Genomic DNA, 17,235 nt, shown 5'->3' with positions numbered 1-17,235 from the left:
ATCTTCATTTAAATCTAGTATAAAAATTTTTTAAAGAGGAAATCAAATGCAAAATTCACTTTTACATGGTGTTCGCATATAAACGTATCTTAGCAGTGTGTTGACACAACCACCATACAATGGTAAAAATCCATTCACTCCTTTTTTTAATGCACAAAAGCCTACACAGTCTCAATTATCAAGCTGTTTGTATTTTCTGAGTAGTGATGTCATACTGCACAGGCCCCGCCCACAACCATTGATAAATTGTCCCGTATTAGCATATCTCCGCCCTCAGCCAGTTGTATGCTGTTTGCCATTTTTTCCATGCTTGAGTAGCTATAGCAACAACGTCTTGTAAGCAATGCAGGTGTTTTGTAGTTGGGTGTAATAGTGTTCATTATCTCCTGACATCAGAGCCACTAAGGACACAGTGGATTAGTTTAGTTTTTGATGATAACTCTACCGAATACACAAAAATGGAAGAGAGGGACGGGGTGAGCAGAGCTCATTATCATTTAAAGAAAAACACACCGAAACGGCTGGCTGTGAACAGAGCTGTTTTTGACAAAGTTAAAAAGGATGTTGTTTTACACAAACCACTGAGGAATTTTACCCAAAGTATGTTGGAGACATTTCATAAAGACCAAGAATCAGACCAACTTGTAAAAAATTTGGAGGTATGGTAGTGCTCAAACCACTGATAACGTCACCAAGGCTTGCCCCAATCGGCCTGACGGGGGCACTACATTGTTCAAAAGTACGAAATCGCTCCTAAACTCCAAACCATCAGTTGCAGGCTCAAGTGTCTTATGTGGCTGGAATCCTTGGCTCATGCCGGACAAAACGCAATCAGATTGTGATCAGACACGCAATCGTGAGCCTGGTAAATTTTTCAGGTATTTTGTAAAACCTACTTTTGTGAACTAGACCTAGGGTTTTCACCTGATCGAAACCAAGTCAGTGCAGAAAGATTCTCTGGAGAGTGAATATCAATAATTATCAAAAAAAAAAAGTCAACTTTCAATGCACCGCCGCAAAGGGACGCCAAATCGTTTAAAAGGGGCAGGGCCACTTTTATTAAAATGCCTATAACTCCTGAGCGGGATGAGATATCTCTGCCAAACTCAGGGCACTTATGTAAGAGCTTAATCTGAGGTTGCTAGACAAAAATCATGGAGCTTGCGTTATAAAAGGGGAAAAAAACAGAAAAATGCCTATACCTACACAACCATTGTCCTATCAACATGGAAGTTTGTGCACTCTGTGCATGGTCTTGGTCCAAAGTTCCACAAGTGCCACAAATTTCTGTATTTAAAAAAAAACATGGCCACCATTGGCCGATGAAGTCAGGGGCATAAACGATTCTGCATTGCGCAGTTTTTTTTGCACATACGCACAATATTGTCATGCGATAGAACTCCTCATTCCAGACAACTTTGCCTCTTGAACCACTGCTGTCAGTCAAATCGTTTGTTAAATAATTGAGAAGATCTAACTAGTCTTGGGTTTTTCGCTCAATCTGGAAAAAAAAAACACTGCAGCACAATTTTCTGGACTCTCTAGGTCAGTAATTCTCAAAAAAAATTACCCTGCTATAACAGCATTGTTTAGAAAAGGGGCCTGAATTTGCCCAAAATCCTATAAACCCTAAAGGAAAACTCAAAACTTAATACAACCTGGTGAGCACATGCTACAGGTGATTCTAAACAAGCATGCAAAGTTTTAAGGAGATAAACATTACAAAACATAATATTTTTATGGTAAATTACCTGTATTTGCAAAAAAAGGCTTGCAACATTTATGCTAAAATTCCTTAAAGGGGTCATCGGATGCTAAGTTCACTTTTTCATGTTGTTTGAACATTAATGTGTGTTGGCAGTGTATGTACAAATCTACCCTATAATGATAAAAATCCATGCAGCGGTTTTTAATTAATCTGTAAAAAAAGGGTGTTGTTTTACAAAATCATTAAGAATTTTTAATCAAAGTATATTAGAGACTTTTCATTAAGACTGGGCATCCGATGACCCCTTTAAAGTGCTTGAACTGAATGCAGCTTGCAGGGTTTTTTTGGGGGGGGGGGGGGTTGCTCTTTTTAAATTTTGATGATGCATTTTTCTTCTTTCTTGTTGCCAAATGTTAGTTAATGTGTCATTGGAAAAGCTCATGTAAGAATGCTGTAAAACTGATCACTTAATTTGAATGTGTTTTAACAGAATTAAATTATCTACCAGAGGCGTGAGATGGTGTCGATCATCGCAATTATTACACACAACGCAGATAGGAACCATTATACACTGGCTGTCAAGTTCAAAGTAGTGGTTACTTAGCTTATTTTAATTTAATATTTAATTTATATTATCTTATAGATATATTTAAGAAGGTACTACTCTCTCAAGTTGCTTTGTAGCTTGTAACTACTTTTTCCAAACAGCAGCTTGACTGTAGAGCCACTTCATATCATGAGTCTGACAAGCTTCGCTTTCAAAGTAGCTTCCCGACATTGGTCCATGAGCGTGTGATTGGCAAGATAGGACATTAGATCTCGCTTTAACCCAAGAGGATGTGTGAAACATAAAAAACATAGTCCTTCGCTCTGAGATAAATCGGGGAGAGGTGTCACTGTTGACCGTTTTCTGAGATCCAACCACCTGATTGATGTAGCATTTTTTTCAGTCTTGTCATCAGCTGCTTTAATTGAAGTCCAGCATTATTTACAGCTCACCCCACCGCACGCTGACCCCCGGCAATCTGTGGAGTCTGTGAAAACAGTTTGAACTGCACCACATGAATACTGCATACAAGTGGACGTTATATGATTTACTGTTTCCTTTGTTCTAACGGTGACATCAACAACAACAACTGGGTTGCGTTTCATCTTCATAAATAAAATATTTGCAGATCTAACGAACAGTCTGCGTTTGCTGGACTGCGTAGTTGCATGTGACAAAGTTTGCATGGGAGAGATATATTCAATGAGAATTTTTTAAAAGCTATATGTCAAATCACCAGGAGCATTATATAAGAAGAACTTGCTTCAAAAGAGCTTTTGTGATAGCATGGTTTACATGCATATGCTTTTGTTTATTGTTGTAGCACTCGATTCACTAACAGAGTAAAACAAACATCAAATAGTACTCTGGTCGGCAGAAAAAAAGTGTAAATATTTAATTTATATATTTAATTAATAAATAAATAATTTAATTCTTTGTTGATTTATTTATGTTGGATTGGGTTGTGAGGACTTTTTTTTCTATAAATGGGATTATATAAGGGGAATCATCATATTTGTGGTCCATGGCATCAATAATAAAAAATAAAATAAAATATGTGTATTAAAATTATTTGTAAATTTATTTTAATTATTTAAAATGAAATTAAAATTTAATTATTTTTAAATTAATATAATGTAAAGACAAAAACAAGCATAAATATTTTACAGATTATTTTTAATTATTTTCATGCATTTATATAGGATGAGGGAGTGTGAGAATTATTTTTATGTTTTATACTATGTTTTTTATTTATATTATAAATCTGTTGCTATATACACACTTTAACCACTGTATAACAACATAAAAAGTCCCAGACTGCTCCAGGTTGTTTGCTTCTGCACAGTGTACTAAAAGTCACTTTAGATAAACACATCTGCCCAGGCACCACAATTTTTAACATACCATCATTGAGTTTCGGTAATCTGGTCAGTCTTAAAAATATGGAAACTGTCCCCGGTGGCGTGTTCAGAAGTGCTATTACTTTTTTTGAAAGTGATTTTGTGCCATATTGCCAGTATCAGTCCATTGCTGGAATTGCAGATTGCCCTTTTGAAGAATTGAATTAAGTTAGGAAGAATTATGTTTCATTTTTTTTTTTGGTGGTGGGGGGGGGGGAGTTACACTGAAGGACCACCACTGCAAAGTTTCTTTGCAAAGAGACTTTTCATTACACTAGCAGATTGAGAAACCAAAAAAATAAAAAATAGACACTCTGGGACTGAAAACTGGCAGTTTCAACATTAACACTCCTTATGTGGAAGCTTCCAGAAAAAAACCTTGAGACTTCACTGAATGGACACATTAAAAAGTGTTTCTGAGTATCATGCTGAGATCTCCGCTCATGAAAGATTGCTTTGATATTTTATGCCCCTTTTTCTACATTTCTGAGTGAGAAGTTAAGAACATGTTGTGTATTACACCTCTCATAAAAAAAGAAACATATTTTGCGATTTTTTTTATCATTATTTTATTTATTTATTTACTTTTTCAAACTACTTTTTAATGTAATTTTATTTCTTTTTTGCATATATTCTTGACGATTAAAGAGGTCATCGGATGCAAAGTGCACTTTTACATGTTGTTTGAACATTAATGTGTGTTGGCAGTATGTACGAATTTACTCTATAATGATAAAAATCCATGCAGTGGTTTTTAATTAATCTGTAAAAATAAGATCCCCTTTTTCAAATCGAGCCATTCTCAGATTCCTGTCACACCCACAGAGGCCACTCCCATGATAGTTGATTGACATGAGCGTCTTACCTCAGATCAGCTGTAACAGTCCGACCTCCACTGTTTCGATGCCGGAGCAGGGATGTAAGTTAGACAAGAATATCTCAGACTGAGCGATTGAGGTGTTGTGTTGCTGGATGTAATAATGAACATAGTGGTCGTCATTTACTCACGACATCTGAGCCGCTGAAGATGCAGTGGATTACGTTGGTTTGTGAAGGGAATGCGCTTCCCAATCTACATAAATGTGTCTATGTTCATGCAAATCATTTGTGATACAGCTTCACCTACAGAAGTGAGTATAAGGGTTTTTTAATTAACCTCTGCAATCACCTTTTCTAATAACATGGTAGTTAGCAAGTTTAGCGGCTAAACGCACTAAATGTGGCTAAAGTAAACAATCTCTCTGAGCAGCTCGTCACTCGGCGGGGCGAGCAGAGCTCATTTGCATTTAAAGGAACAATGCCACAAAATGGGATGATTTTTCCAGAGCTCATTTTGACAAGGTAAAAAGGGTGTTGTTTTACACAACCATTGAGAATTTTTAAAGTATATTATAGACTTTTCATTAAGGCCCTAAAGAATCATATCAACTTGTGGAAAATGGGCATCCAATGATAAGCACATTTCCACCGCAATTCTAATCACTGTAATGGTAAATAATAATTAGATTTTGTAGAGAGCTATAACCTTGTTCACCCATTTGTGTAGAATAATTGTAGAATTTTCTTTATTTATTTTTTGTTATCTAAAAAATAAATGGTTTAAGTAGTTTGGGGACCATTAAATTTTTACATCTCTACTCAAGCTATAAGCCATCCCTGTTTTGAGTTCAGTCCCAAAACTTCATTTTGCATCATCTCTGAGGAGATATGAATGAAAGGAATAAGACAGAGGGAGGCAAAGCGTTAGCTGCGCTGACAGTGTGGAAATTTATTGAGGATCTTTTCTTCTCTCCACTCCCTCTTAGTTAAACCCCGAGAAAAGCTTTGATTTCCCTTGAGAGGAGGGAAAGGAGAACACACACACACACACACACACCCTTCGGTCAAGTTTACGTCCTCAATGCAAAGACGTGCTCCACTGCCCTTTACAACAGTATTGACATTGACAATATATATGAAGAAGTGAATGATGGCATAACAGGATGGAAGTAACACAAAAACGTCTTTAAAAATATTTTATTACATAAATATATGGTCTGCTTCCACGTGAATGACTTTTATTTTAAAATAAAATAAACATTGTGTTTCCAAGGGCATATTTCACTCAGCATAACATGCTGGAACACAACAGGGTGTAAATTAATGTGTGATGATGTGAAATTGTGTGGTCATTCTCTTACTTTGAATTTTTATTCATGTAAATTTTTTGTTAAATGTTCCATGTAGGCAGTGACTTTTATATGATTTTTTATATGTATCCACGTTGATCCTAAATGCGAATGTAAGCCTATGGACGAGATTTCCAGTTCATTATCACAAGAAGAATAACAACGTGCAGTAAATGGCAAAACTGTTTGCACTACAAACCAGTGTGTTCATAATTAAGATAATACATTAAAATATTATGGTAAGAAACTCCCATTTGCAATATCAAGCCGCAAAACGAGCTGTTTTGTACAGCTTAAATAGAACAGGGATGAGACCGGAGGCCACACCCATAAAATTTACAAATGGCCACGCCCACTCTTACAGAAAAATAAGGTGGATACGAGTTTTTTGGTTTCAGTATTCAATCTACAAACTCTAAAAAATCACAGATAATGGAAATAATGATTAATGAATTCATTCTTTTTCCCCCTCAGGGACAAAAGGCTGAATGCAAAAAATGAATCTTACAATGACTTCTTGTAGTCAGAGCCGGATTAAATAAATGGACTACACTAGGCAGGCTGCATTTTTTGGGCCCCCCTCCATCAATGTTATTTATGAATTGAAATCTGAAACTTACCAAAGTTAATTCACGTTTTACATAGCCTAGTCTTTGGTTACAAATTGGTTGTTTGTATGCCAAAATAAGTCATGTGTTGTATATTAAACAGTCTATCAGACTATTTTTTGATATTCATTATTTATACGTCATTACACGGCTCTATTAAGTGCTATTAAATTATCCTCATCTTATCCATTGGGAGTGTCATTGTTAAGGCAGTAGTACCAGTAAATAACCAATAGGTGTCAGTAAACTATGTAAACAGAGCAAATACGTTTATCTTATTTGCTCTGTTTACATTTAATCAACACATTTAATTAAGATTTTCTGCAAAATTTATTTATAACAATTTATAAATGTTGTAAGCTATTGCATTTTGCAGAAAATCTTAATTAAATGTGTTGATTAAATTGAATAGTTAAATAAGTATTCAAATATACAAAGACCAATAAAATTTGCAGTAAGAGAAAGTGTGCTGTAGTAGTAAAGATGTTTATTTTCATGGACAAGCATCATTATTTCCATTTTCTGGTATTCAACACTCAGCAGCTCAGCTCCTGGTCTGGACTGTTCAGCAGTTCTCTCCACTGGTCTGGATGTTTCTTTGGATGGTGTGCTTTACTGGACTGCATTCTAAAAGCAGATTTAATCACAGAAACATAGTAGAAAAATAAGCAATCATTAAATAACTTGACCCTTATGTTTGAACCAGGAACACATTTCTTCACTTTTCTTTACTAACCTGCTCAGACAGCCAAGGGAAACGAGCCTTTTGGGTGAACAAAAAATGTGACGGCGCTGATGTTGACGGCGCCACAGCGTCTTCCGCCGCATTTCCCGCCGCATCTTCCACCGCGTCTTCGGGCCGTGTCTCCGGGCCTGGCTCGGCCTCTGGCTCTGCTGACTCGAGCAGGTTCACAGCTGTCGGACGGCTGCCCGACAGAAACTTCTGTAAAGCCCCCCGCTGTCTCTTCTTTTGTTCCTCTTCATTTTTTTTTTCTTTTTACGTTTTGCCGCACCCGAAAGCATCTTGTTAGCCTACTCAAAAAACACCTGCCTGCTAGCTTTGTTGTCCCGCTCTGACCTGACCGCCTCTGAACGCCGCTGATGTCCCCTCGGACTTAACTGGCTGGCGCCTCTATACAGTCATGAGCTGGCGTTAATGTGACGTAATGTAACAGTCTATGGTTAAGATAAACATCGTCACTATTTTTAGTTAATTAATAAATATTGAAATAAATTGTAGATAGGACATTTATACATTTTTATTTTATTTTTATTTTTTATTTATTTATTTTTATTTTTTTATTTTTGTCCCTCTGTCTGGGCCCCATCCCGCCAATCAGGCCCTAGGCACGTGCCTAGTTTGCCTTTGCGTTAATCCAGCTCTGCTTGTAGTGGACTCCATCTCTACAAGGCAAAAAGGTTTGAACCAAGGCACCTAAAAATAATTACTTTGTCAAACTTTGAGGCCTTTTGAGTATACATTTTTAGACATGACCAGTAGATGGGGCTCATGTAAAATCCACTCATAAACATTCTGCAAATAGTGTGAAGATACTAAAGAAGAAGAATATTTAAGTAGTTTTTCCATCACATCTAATATCTATTCATTGCTGCTAACTAACATGTTTTCCTGTATGATTAACCATGCACATATTCTCAAATTAAGAGGAAAATATAATAGATGTGGAAAATAAATAAGCAAAATGAGTTGAAATTGGCTTTTATTACAAAAGTCGCCTGCATTACAAAAATATTTTGTTAGGTAGCCTGAAAATATACTTTATGTGTTATAAAATTTAATGTCAAGGAAATAATGTAATGTGATTCAGTCAGTCCTAACACATCACTCAGGGCCTGGTCAGACAAAAATCCCAGGATTCTGATTGGCCAGCGCTGGTTCATGTGACAGGATGGAATTCCACTCACAGGATTTCTAGATCCGCCCTTCTGTCCTCTCCTGCTCTTCTGCACCTTCATTTATGGCTTTAGAAGCAGTTGGATATCTTTAATGTGGAGGTGTTGTTGACGTTCTTCCTGTTGCAAATCAAACAAAAAGTACACGTGTTAATCTTATGCCTAATATATAATATGCATAAAGATTATCCACATAATAATGTTTATAAAAAAGAGCATTAAGCATATTAATATATTGATCTCTAGTTATTTTTATTATACCATCATATTTGAAGGAGCATGACTATAGCTGTGTCTATTAGATTTGTGGCTAATATTGTTTAGTATTAGTTCATTATTAATGATTGAAAAATGCAAGTGACATAATAAAATGTCTGTACCTGTTCCAGCAAAGCTGCAGGTTAATGCCTTGTTTTGTGTCTGGACTCAAGCAGCGCTGGACGCCATCAGTTTTGTGATTCACTGGTTTCAGTGTCAGCCTGCAAACATTGAAAATGCATCACATTAATAAGATTCAGACAAACTTATATAATTTATATGCAGATTTATACCTTAAGAATAAAACTTTAAGTAGTCTAAATGGGCTTTTTGTAGTTATCTGAAAATCCTTTAAACAAGAACAGTTTATTTGAAAAGCAACACATTTTAAGACTTTTCAGAGCATTTATTATTTTGTATTAAGTATTAACATGTTAAAACACTTTTAATAGTGTTGCCTCTTAACCACATTTCTCTTATTTTAAGGATATTTTAACTAGAGAACTAGTCAAAACTACACCTATACATATGATAAATTAAATATCTCACAAACTGTTTAGCAGCTAATATAAATGCATAGCAAAAAAAACTTATAGAGCATCTAAGGATATCCTAATAAATATGCAGCATTTATATTACAAGCAGGTTAACAGACTGACACTTACATGATTTCAGTGTTCTCACACTTTGATCTTTTGGGGAAAATAGAAAACTCTTCAATATCTTCTTTCGGGACACGCTTCTTCAAAGTGTTCAGACAAAAGCACCTGTCAGGTCCGTCAGCTAGAACTGTAAACATAGTAAAGCATAGAAAGATTCATTTAAAGTGCACGATTCTAACAGAAGATTGTGATTCTGCATAAAAAGTTCTTGGCATCATGCTAAAAGCAACAAAAATGCACAAAATTCTAGCAATACCTGACAATAACAAGAGATATTAAAGTGTCATTAATGTCTTACCTCCACTCAGCTGAATACAAACAACTGCCAGGAGCAGCAGAAGAAGGACTCTTGGTAAAAATGCCATTTGCAAGGGTAATAAATAGGTTGGAAGTGCAAAAAGATCAGCTCCACTGGTTTGCTGAGCTTTCAGAGAAGTAGTAAGTGCTAGTGAAGCTGAAGTGAAAGTGTGAGGAGTGAAGCCTCTACTCTCTCTTTTATAGAGGCACGAGAGGGATTCCCATCCCACAACATTTCCCAGCAGTCATTTCCAAATTTCTGCCTGTCGGAGCAGGGAGTGAGGGAGGGAGGGAGTCTTAGTGAGACAGAAAATATATTGATTACATATTTACACAGTGGGTCTGTAACAAATAAAAAAAAAGAACCTGGCCCGTATTCACAAAACATTTAGCAGCATAAATAGCAGTAAAAGTTTTTACCTAAGAGTTTTCTCTTAAAACCTGTTTACAAAGCTGCTGAGACAAACTTTTACTATTTTACTTTTGCAACAGAGATAAGTCTTAAGCTAAGAGTAAGGCAGACTTTCAACAGAGTAGAATAATCATGGCTGATAGTAAGACATGCAAACCTAAAAGAAAACCAAACTGGACACAAGAACAGCTGTTACTTCTTGCCCAACTTGTTAATGAAAACAAGAATATAATCAAAGGAACATTTGGAGTTGGCATAACCTCTAAAACTAAAAAAGATGTGTGGAGAAACATATGTGTGCAAATAAATGCAGACTGTTTCTATCGCCACGACATAGCTTGCTTTATTGCATGAAGAGACTTGGTGCAGACACCACGTCAGTTGCAGAGTCACTCTGAAACGAACAAAAATTTTAAATTGCTGGCACTTTAACAAGACAGAGATTCCCAAAATTAAGACAGGAAAAGAAGATATGCTATTGTCACATCAAAATCAGGAAATGGAAAGGACGCCATCTTTCAGACATACTGGAGATCCAGAAAAGCAAAAAACAGACTTACTATAGATTAAATCATTAAAACTATGCAAAAATAAGAACAGACATGTTTGAGGCTAAATGTTTTCTACTTGATTAAGTTCTCTCTCCCTCTCTCTCTCTCTCTCGGAGCACAGCTTGTCCAAATGTGCCTTATTGCGAAATATCTTGGCTGTCTAACTGCTCTCTCTAACCATCGAGCTCTATGATAGTTAGAAAACATTTCCTAAGAAAAGTAAGTTGTGTTTACATTACCGCTAACAGTGATTTGGTCCAACAGTGCTGTGCAAGTTGTGTAAAGCTGCTTGGCAGAAAGACAACATTCTTTTTTGGTTGAATAAATGAAGAGTTCAGATGCAAAAGCCTCTAAATCCATCTTATGTCTTTCTATAAAAAATGCATTTTTATCAGGCTCAGATGTATAGGTTTCTATGTAAGTACCAGTACTTCTGATTGGGCTGAGGCTGGTATTTTAGCGAGTTTGAAGTAAAAGTACTTGATGGAAGTTTAATATGTGTCGAGAGCATTCACTCAGTATCATTATCTCATTTTTGACCGAGATGGCTTTTAGGGGGTTTGCATCTGAACTCTTCAAATCATAAAAAAATAAGTAAGATTTTTTTAAATGTTTTTGAAAGTCTCTTGCAAAGCTGCATTTATTTCATTAAAATACAGTGGAAACAGTAATATTGTGAGGAAAAAAATACAATTTCAAATTACTGTTTTCTATTTTATTATATATTTAATGTAATTTATTTCTGTGATGCAAAGCTGAATTTTCAGCATTGTTACTTCAGTTTTAAGTGTCACATGATCCGTCAGAAACTCATTATGTTTAAAACAGCTGTGCTGCTTAATATTTTTGTGGAAACTAAGATGTATTTTTTGGTCCCACTTTATATTAAGTGGCCTTAACTACTATGTACTTACATTTAAATTAATCATTTGGTACAATGCACTTATTGTGTACATGTTTTTACATTGTACTTATATTTTTAAAAATACCTATATAATTCCATCTGTAATTACAAATTGACAGTTTATATACTTTTTAACCTTAAATGCTCGTCTTGTCTATCTCTGCTTGTACTCTGTGTATTCCAGGGTCTACAGTTTCCTCGTGGAGGGAGCTCTGGATTGGAGGATGGTCTCAACAACCTCGGTTGAGAGACCGGAGGCTACAAGGTGTGCCCCCTCAGAGGCCACACCCATTCTTCCACCCCAACTTCCACAACTCCGGGCGAGGGTGAAAGATGGTGCCTCCCGCTTGCGAGAGGAGATCCCTCCTGACGGGAATCTCCCAGGGAGAGCCGTCGAGGAGGAAATCAGGTCCGAGAACCATGCTCGGGCCGGCCAGTACTGGGCTACTAAAAGAAGACGGTCCCCATCCCGGCACACCCTCTCCAGAACTCCCGGGAGCAGAGCGATCAGGGGAAAGGCATACAGACCCAGCCTCGGCCACGTCTGTACCATGGCATCCAGCCCCAGTGGAGCTGGATGAGTCAGAGAGAACCAGTGGGGACATTGCGCATTCTCCTGAGTCGCGAAGAGGTCCACCTGAGCCTGGCCAAAAACTCTCCAAATCTGCTTCACCACCTTGGGGTGAAGCATCCATTCCCCGGGCCTCAGCCCCTGCCTCGACAGGATGTCTGCTCCCATACTGAGATGCCCAGGAACATGAACTGCTCTCAGCGAGAGGAGTTTGTCCTGGGACCACACAAGGATCTGGTGCGTCAGCTGTATAAGGGGCGCGAACGCAGACCTCCCTGGTGGTTGAAGTAATAGACCACCGCTGTGTTGTCGGTGCGAACCAACACATGGTGGCCTATTAGGTCCGGGAGCATCTCCAGGCAGTTGATGTGCCAAGTGAGATGGCGACTGCTCCACAGACCGCGGGCGGGGTGGCCACTCATGACTGCACCCAAACCGATGAGAGACGCATCCGTCGCTAGCGTACGAGGCGACAAGGAGCTCCTAACACCGGGCCCTGAGACAGGAACCAAGGCTTCTTCCACATGTCTAAGGCATGTAGGCATTGCCGCGTGACCTTGATCACGCGGAATGGGTTTCCCCTCGGGGAGAACCCCTTGGTCCTGAGCCACCACTGTAGGGGTCTCATGTACAGCAGGCCAAAAGGTATCACGTTGGACGCAGCTGCCATCAGACCCAGCAGTCGCTGGAACTGCTTTACAGTGAGTGACCGGCCTTCTTTCACTCTTGTTACTGCAGTGAGGATTGACTCGATCCGAGCAGGTGACAAACGTGCCTGCATCGTGGTCAAATCCCACACCACGTCTAGATAAGTGGTTCTCTGTAATGGAGACAGCACACTCTTCTTGGCGTTCAGTCTCAACCCCAGCTCTTTCATATGAGCGAGAACAACATCTCGATGTTGAACCGCCATGTGCTCCGAGGGAGAGTACTAGGCCGAACGGAAGAACCTGATATTGGTATGCTTCGCCACTGAAAGCAAACCTCAGGAACTTCCTGTGTTGAGGAAGGATGGAGACATGGAAGTAAGCGTCTTTTAGATCTATCGTCACAAACCAGTACTCGGACCTGATTTGTGACACCACTTGATTGACAGTCCTCTTTCTCTTTTTTAGCATTTTGAACTTCAACCTCATAACTGAACGATTCAGTAGTCTCAGATCTAAAATGGGACACAGGCCCCCATCCTTCTTCGGAACAATGAAGTACCGGCTGTAGAACCCGGACTCCCCGTCTTGAAGAGGGACCACCTCGACGGCCTCCTTCCTCAACAGAGTTTCTACTTCCTGTTCCATTACCAGACCCTGCTCGGGGCTCACCACAGTGGGAAAGACCCCGTTGAAAGGCGGCGGTGCGCCGAATTGGATGCGATAACCTCGCTCTACAGTGCGCAGGACCCATGCAGACACATTTGGCAGTAGTTTCCACACTGCACCGGGCCCTGAGACAAGAACCAAGGTCTCCTCCACATGTCCAAGGCATGTAGGCATCGCCGCGTGACCTTGATCATGCAAAGCAGGTTTCCCCTCAGGGAGAACCCCCTTGGTCTTGAGACACCACTGCAGGGGTCTCATGAACAGCAGGCCAAAAGGTATCACATTGGACACAGCTGCCATCAGACCCAGCAGTTATGAAACTGCTTCACAGTGAGTGCCTATTTTCACTCTCTTGACTGCCGCGAGGATGACTTGATCCGAGCAGGAAATATACATGCCTGCATCGTGGTCGATCCCACACCACGCCTAGATAAGTGGTTCTTTGTAATGGAGAAAGCACACTTTTCTCTGCGTTCAGTCACAACCCCAGTTCTTTCATATGGGTGAGGATGACACCTCGATGCCGAACCGCCCATACCGACAAAAATGTCAATAAGGATCAGTATGCAGATGCCCTGGGAGCCACTTTTTTAGCCACAGCAGCGCGAGCTCTCACTCAGAGGGGGAAGAACCGCAGCGTGGGCTTCCGAGCCCCGAGAGAGAGCACTAGATCTAAGTAGAAAGGCAGAGAGATGGCGGACCCGTCTCTAACCCGTCCATAGATCTATGTGCGATCCCCATGGCCGCAGTCGCCGCTCTGCCTCGGCAAAGCGGGACCCGAGCCGCGGGGAAGTTCACGAGGGCTCCCTCCTTGAAGAGGGAGAAAGGCAGAGATAGAGCGGACCCGTCTCTAACCCGTCCGTAGATCTAAATGCGATCCCCACGATCACAGCCGCCGCCCTGCCTCGGCAGAAGCGGGAGCTGAGCGCGGGGAACGCAAACGCGGGCAGTCAGCTCCCTCAAGAACTGACTCCCATGCTTCGCTCCCAGACAGACAACAAATAGATTGTGTGTATCGCCACCCGAAATAGCGCAGGCAGAGAGGAACACACAGTCTAAATGCCGCTGCTTATATTCGTAAGAATGCTTTGTAGGACATAGTGACACTCTCAAATAAAAGCTGTGCGAACTAGCACAAAAAAACAGAGTGACACACACACACAGAGCGCTTGCTGAAAGACAGAAGCTGCTGGCTGCATGCACCGCACGTGCTTTAAGCTCTCTGGTCTCTACGTCACCCCGCCTGTGACGTCTCGCTTCTCCATTGGACTGTTTGCACACGTGTTTCAGAGCGTGGTCACGCTGGAGGCGTTCCCCTAGCGTTTTCGGACGCAGCTCGAGTTCCCGAAGGGGAACTCTTTAGCAGTGACCTCTATCACCGACAGGCATCTAAGAATGGCTCGATTTGAAAAAGGGCATATTATTTTTACAGATTAATTGAAAACCACTGCATGGATTTTTATCATTATAGGGTAGATGTGTACATACACTGACAACACACATTAATGTTCAAACAACATGAAAAAGTGAAGTTTGCATCCGATGACCCCTTTAAGAGTGATTCAGGACCAATCTAAGAGCAACTCTGTGTGAGGAAAAGACAACAATTTTTATCTTAGTGAGGAGGCGGGCAGACCCTGTTGAAGTCCTTCTGAAGTCCTTGTCCATACAATTTTGGACATTAAGACCTCTTTTAAAGGTTAAGATGCTTTCTAAATTACTGGGGTTTTTTTTCCTTTTTAGGATTTTTTTTTCTTTAACATTAAGCGGAAACACCCACATTTCTAAGAATTTTCTTAGAATATTGTTACTAGAAGCAACTCTTTGCACTAAGAATTTTCATGAATATGAGCCCTGGTGATTTACAGCCGGCCCGGGTGCTCATATTGCTTCTCATGATTATAATAAAGCTCTAAGAAGTGTTTCAGGGAAAGCATATCCTAGTTCAACACACATTCTCACTCAGGATACTTCTACCCTGCATCTGGGGCTGTTATTCAACTATAATGTAATGAAGCACATGATGAAAAAAACCAACCCAGGCCTCTACATACATTTCTGCAACACTGTAGTTTCAAAGCGAAATGTCCAGAGAGTGGCGCTAAAACACACACAATACGTGACCTAGGCACGTTTTTAGTACATGGGTACAGGCATGTATTGCTGCATTTTTATTATGCTGCTTGAGGTATGTATTGCAGCTGTTCAGAATTCAAATATTCGGGGCGTGTCGCTAAAGGTTAATGCTCTGTCTTATTGGGAATATACCCTACACCAAACCCAACACTATACCTAACCGATAGTGTTAACAAATGAAAAACTGATTAAAAAATGCATTTTGTTATGCAGTCGTACTATTTTGACTTTCGATTCAATACGATTTGGGGTTTGAACCGAAGCTCTTTATCACCCAAGTACAACGCCGTATCGCATGAGCTATCAAGCAAACTGACTTCGTTGGAAAACTCATGTAGGGGAGTGTGGGGCACAACCTAACACTTCTTGAATTTCTCAGTTTGTGTAAATCCACGTGGGGTTCAGAGTATAATTTTTTATCTACGTTAATTTCAGACGTGTCTAGTACAAATATGTAGCTTTGCTTCATAATTACAGTGTGTACGTTTTTCGTTATTTACCTCAAAAGAAAGGAAGTGAAAAGTGGCAACATGCCCCATATGTGGGGTACATTGTAACATGTGAGGGGCATTTTGTAACATGAGCATATGACAGCTTAAAATGTTATCTGATTGAATGAAAAAAATATACACGACAAACTAAAATATTTTGTCAATAAAATAAAATGATTAACTTTTTAAAATAAAATAGTGGCATTTTTTAAGAATTAAAATTGCGTCTAATTTTTGAGGTTCACAATGAACACATCGCAACCATGCGTGGGACGGCTGTGATCGCAAAACATAGCTATACAGTATAGCTGAAAACAATGTGCGCAAATAGATTTAGACACATTTAAACACATTTAGACATTCAGAAAAACACTCCCCTCCCTCCAAACACAGCTCTCATAGAACACGAGACACACAAATGGGCCAAAATGCTTTACATTTCTTGAAATAATAATTTCTCAACATTAAACAGTCTTGTCAGTTCTTATTCACCTGTTTCTTGTGGTTTCTTTTTAAAATCCATAAAAGTAAATAGTGAAAATGTCATCGCTAATTCATAGACTAGCATAGTTTAATAATAGCGGGGCAAATTGTAAGGCAGTGTTACAACTTTCCCCATCGGTGCGACTGGAATATAAAAGTGGTTAGTGTCTTCTGATGGTTTGCCCAGCATTAATAAACTATCTGAACTGATGAATAACAGATTGGAGATTAAAATAATAGCAGATTTTTCTCATTTTTTAAATGAATACTAAAATTTACTTCAGCCAGAAATTAACTTTTACTATGCTAAAATAAATATTCAGTGATATCTTCAAAGGGCTTTTGAATTTTGGCACACTTTTTTCTCTGTATAGTGTTGCTATGGCAACACCGTAAATTTGGTTACCCTAGCGTGTGTGGAAATATTTAAACCAGGCATGTTACAACTAATCCCGCGTTAGTTTGTGCCCCGCGCACCCCTATATGAAGCTGTATGTGTGATAACAATGTTCAAAAGTATCAATTTTCAAATCATGCAGGACGTTAAAATAAGTTTTGCACCTGATCTTATTGAATATGCATTTGTAGGAGTTACCCTTTCAGATGCAACATTTATGGTAGGAGAGTATTAAAATGAACGCTTGTGCTCATCAAATTACTAGTATTTGCGCCATTATTTAACACCCAAAAAAGCATGTTAAAGCAGGCAGTAATTTGTGCTGCTCTTGGTGGATTGTGCTGGTTATTAAGTAAATGATCTGGCTGTGTCTGTCTTCTTTAATGTGCGCATTGTCACACGCAGAATCCCC

At 39.3% G+C, this 17,235-nt stretch overlaps 1 protein-coding gene across 1 annotated transcript; it reads right to left on the bottom strand.

The window, feature by feature from the left end:
- Nucleotides 1-8,135: 8,135 nt before the first annotated feature.
- On the bottom strand, nt 8,136-9,744 carry LOC127171739 (C-X-C motif chemokine 11-like). The gene is made up of 4 exons (XM_051120568.1): nt 9,564-9,744; nt 9,269-9,392; nt 8,726-8,824; nt 8,136-8,465 (listed from the first exon to the last, which is right to left on the bottom strand). The coding sequence occupies exons 1-4, from the start codon at nt 9,628-9,630 to the stop codon at nt 8,417-8,419; spliced, it is 339 nt and encodes a 112-aa protein (XP_050976525.1). The 5' UTR covers nt 9,631-9,744; the 3' UTR covers nt 8,136-8,416.
- Nucleotides 9,745-17,235: the final 7,491 nt, after the last annotated feature.

Source organism: Labeo rohita, chromosome 1 (assembly GCF_022985175.1).
Source record: "Labeo rohita strain BAU-BD-2019 chromosome 1, IGBB_LRoh.1.0, whole genome shotgun sequence".
NCBI lineage: Eukaryota > Metazoa > Chordata > Actinopteri > Cypriniformes > Cyprinidae > Labeo > Labeo rohita.
Note: the sequence above shows the minus strand (reverse complement) of the source record. Positions and strands in the feature narration are given on the sequence as shown.

What these genes read in the sequence shown, in the direction of transcription:
- LOC127171739 (XM_051120568.1), bottom strand. Translation starts at nt 9,630, where the DNA reads ATGGCATTTTTACCAAGAGTCCTTCTTCTGCTGCTCCTGGCAGTTGTT. An exon ending in TTGTATTCAGCTGAGTGGAG is followed by an intron (nt 9,393 to 9,563) that starts GTAAGACATTAA and finishes CTATGTTTACAG; the next exon opens with TTCTAGCTGACGGACCTGAC. An exon ending in TGTGAGAACACTGAAATCAT is followed by an intron (nt 8,825 to 9,268) that starts GTAAGTGTCAGT and finishes CAATGTTTGCAG; the next exon opens with GCTGACACTGAAACCAGTGA.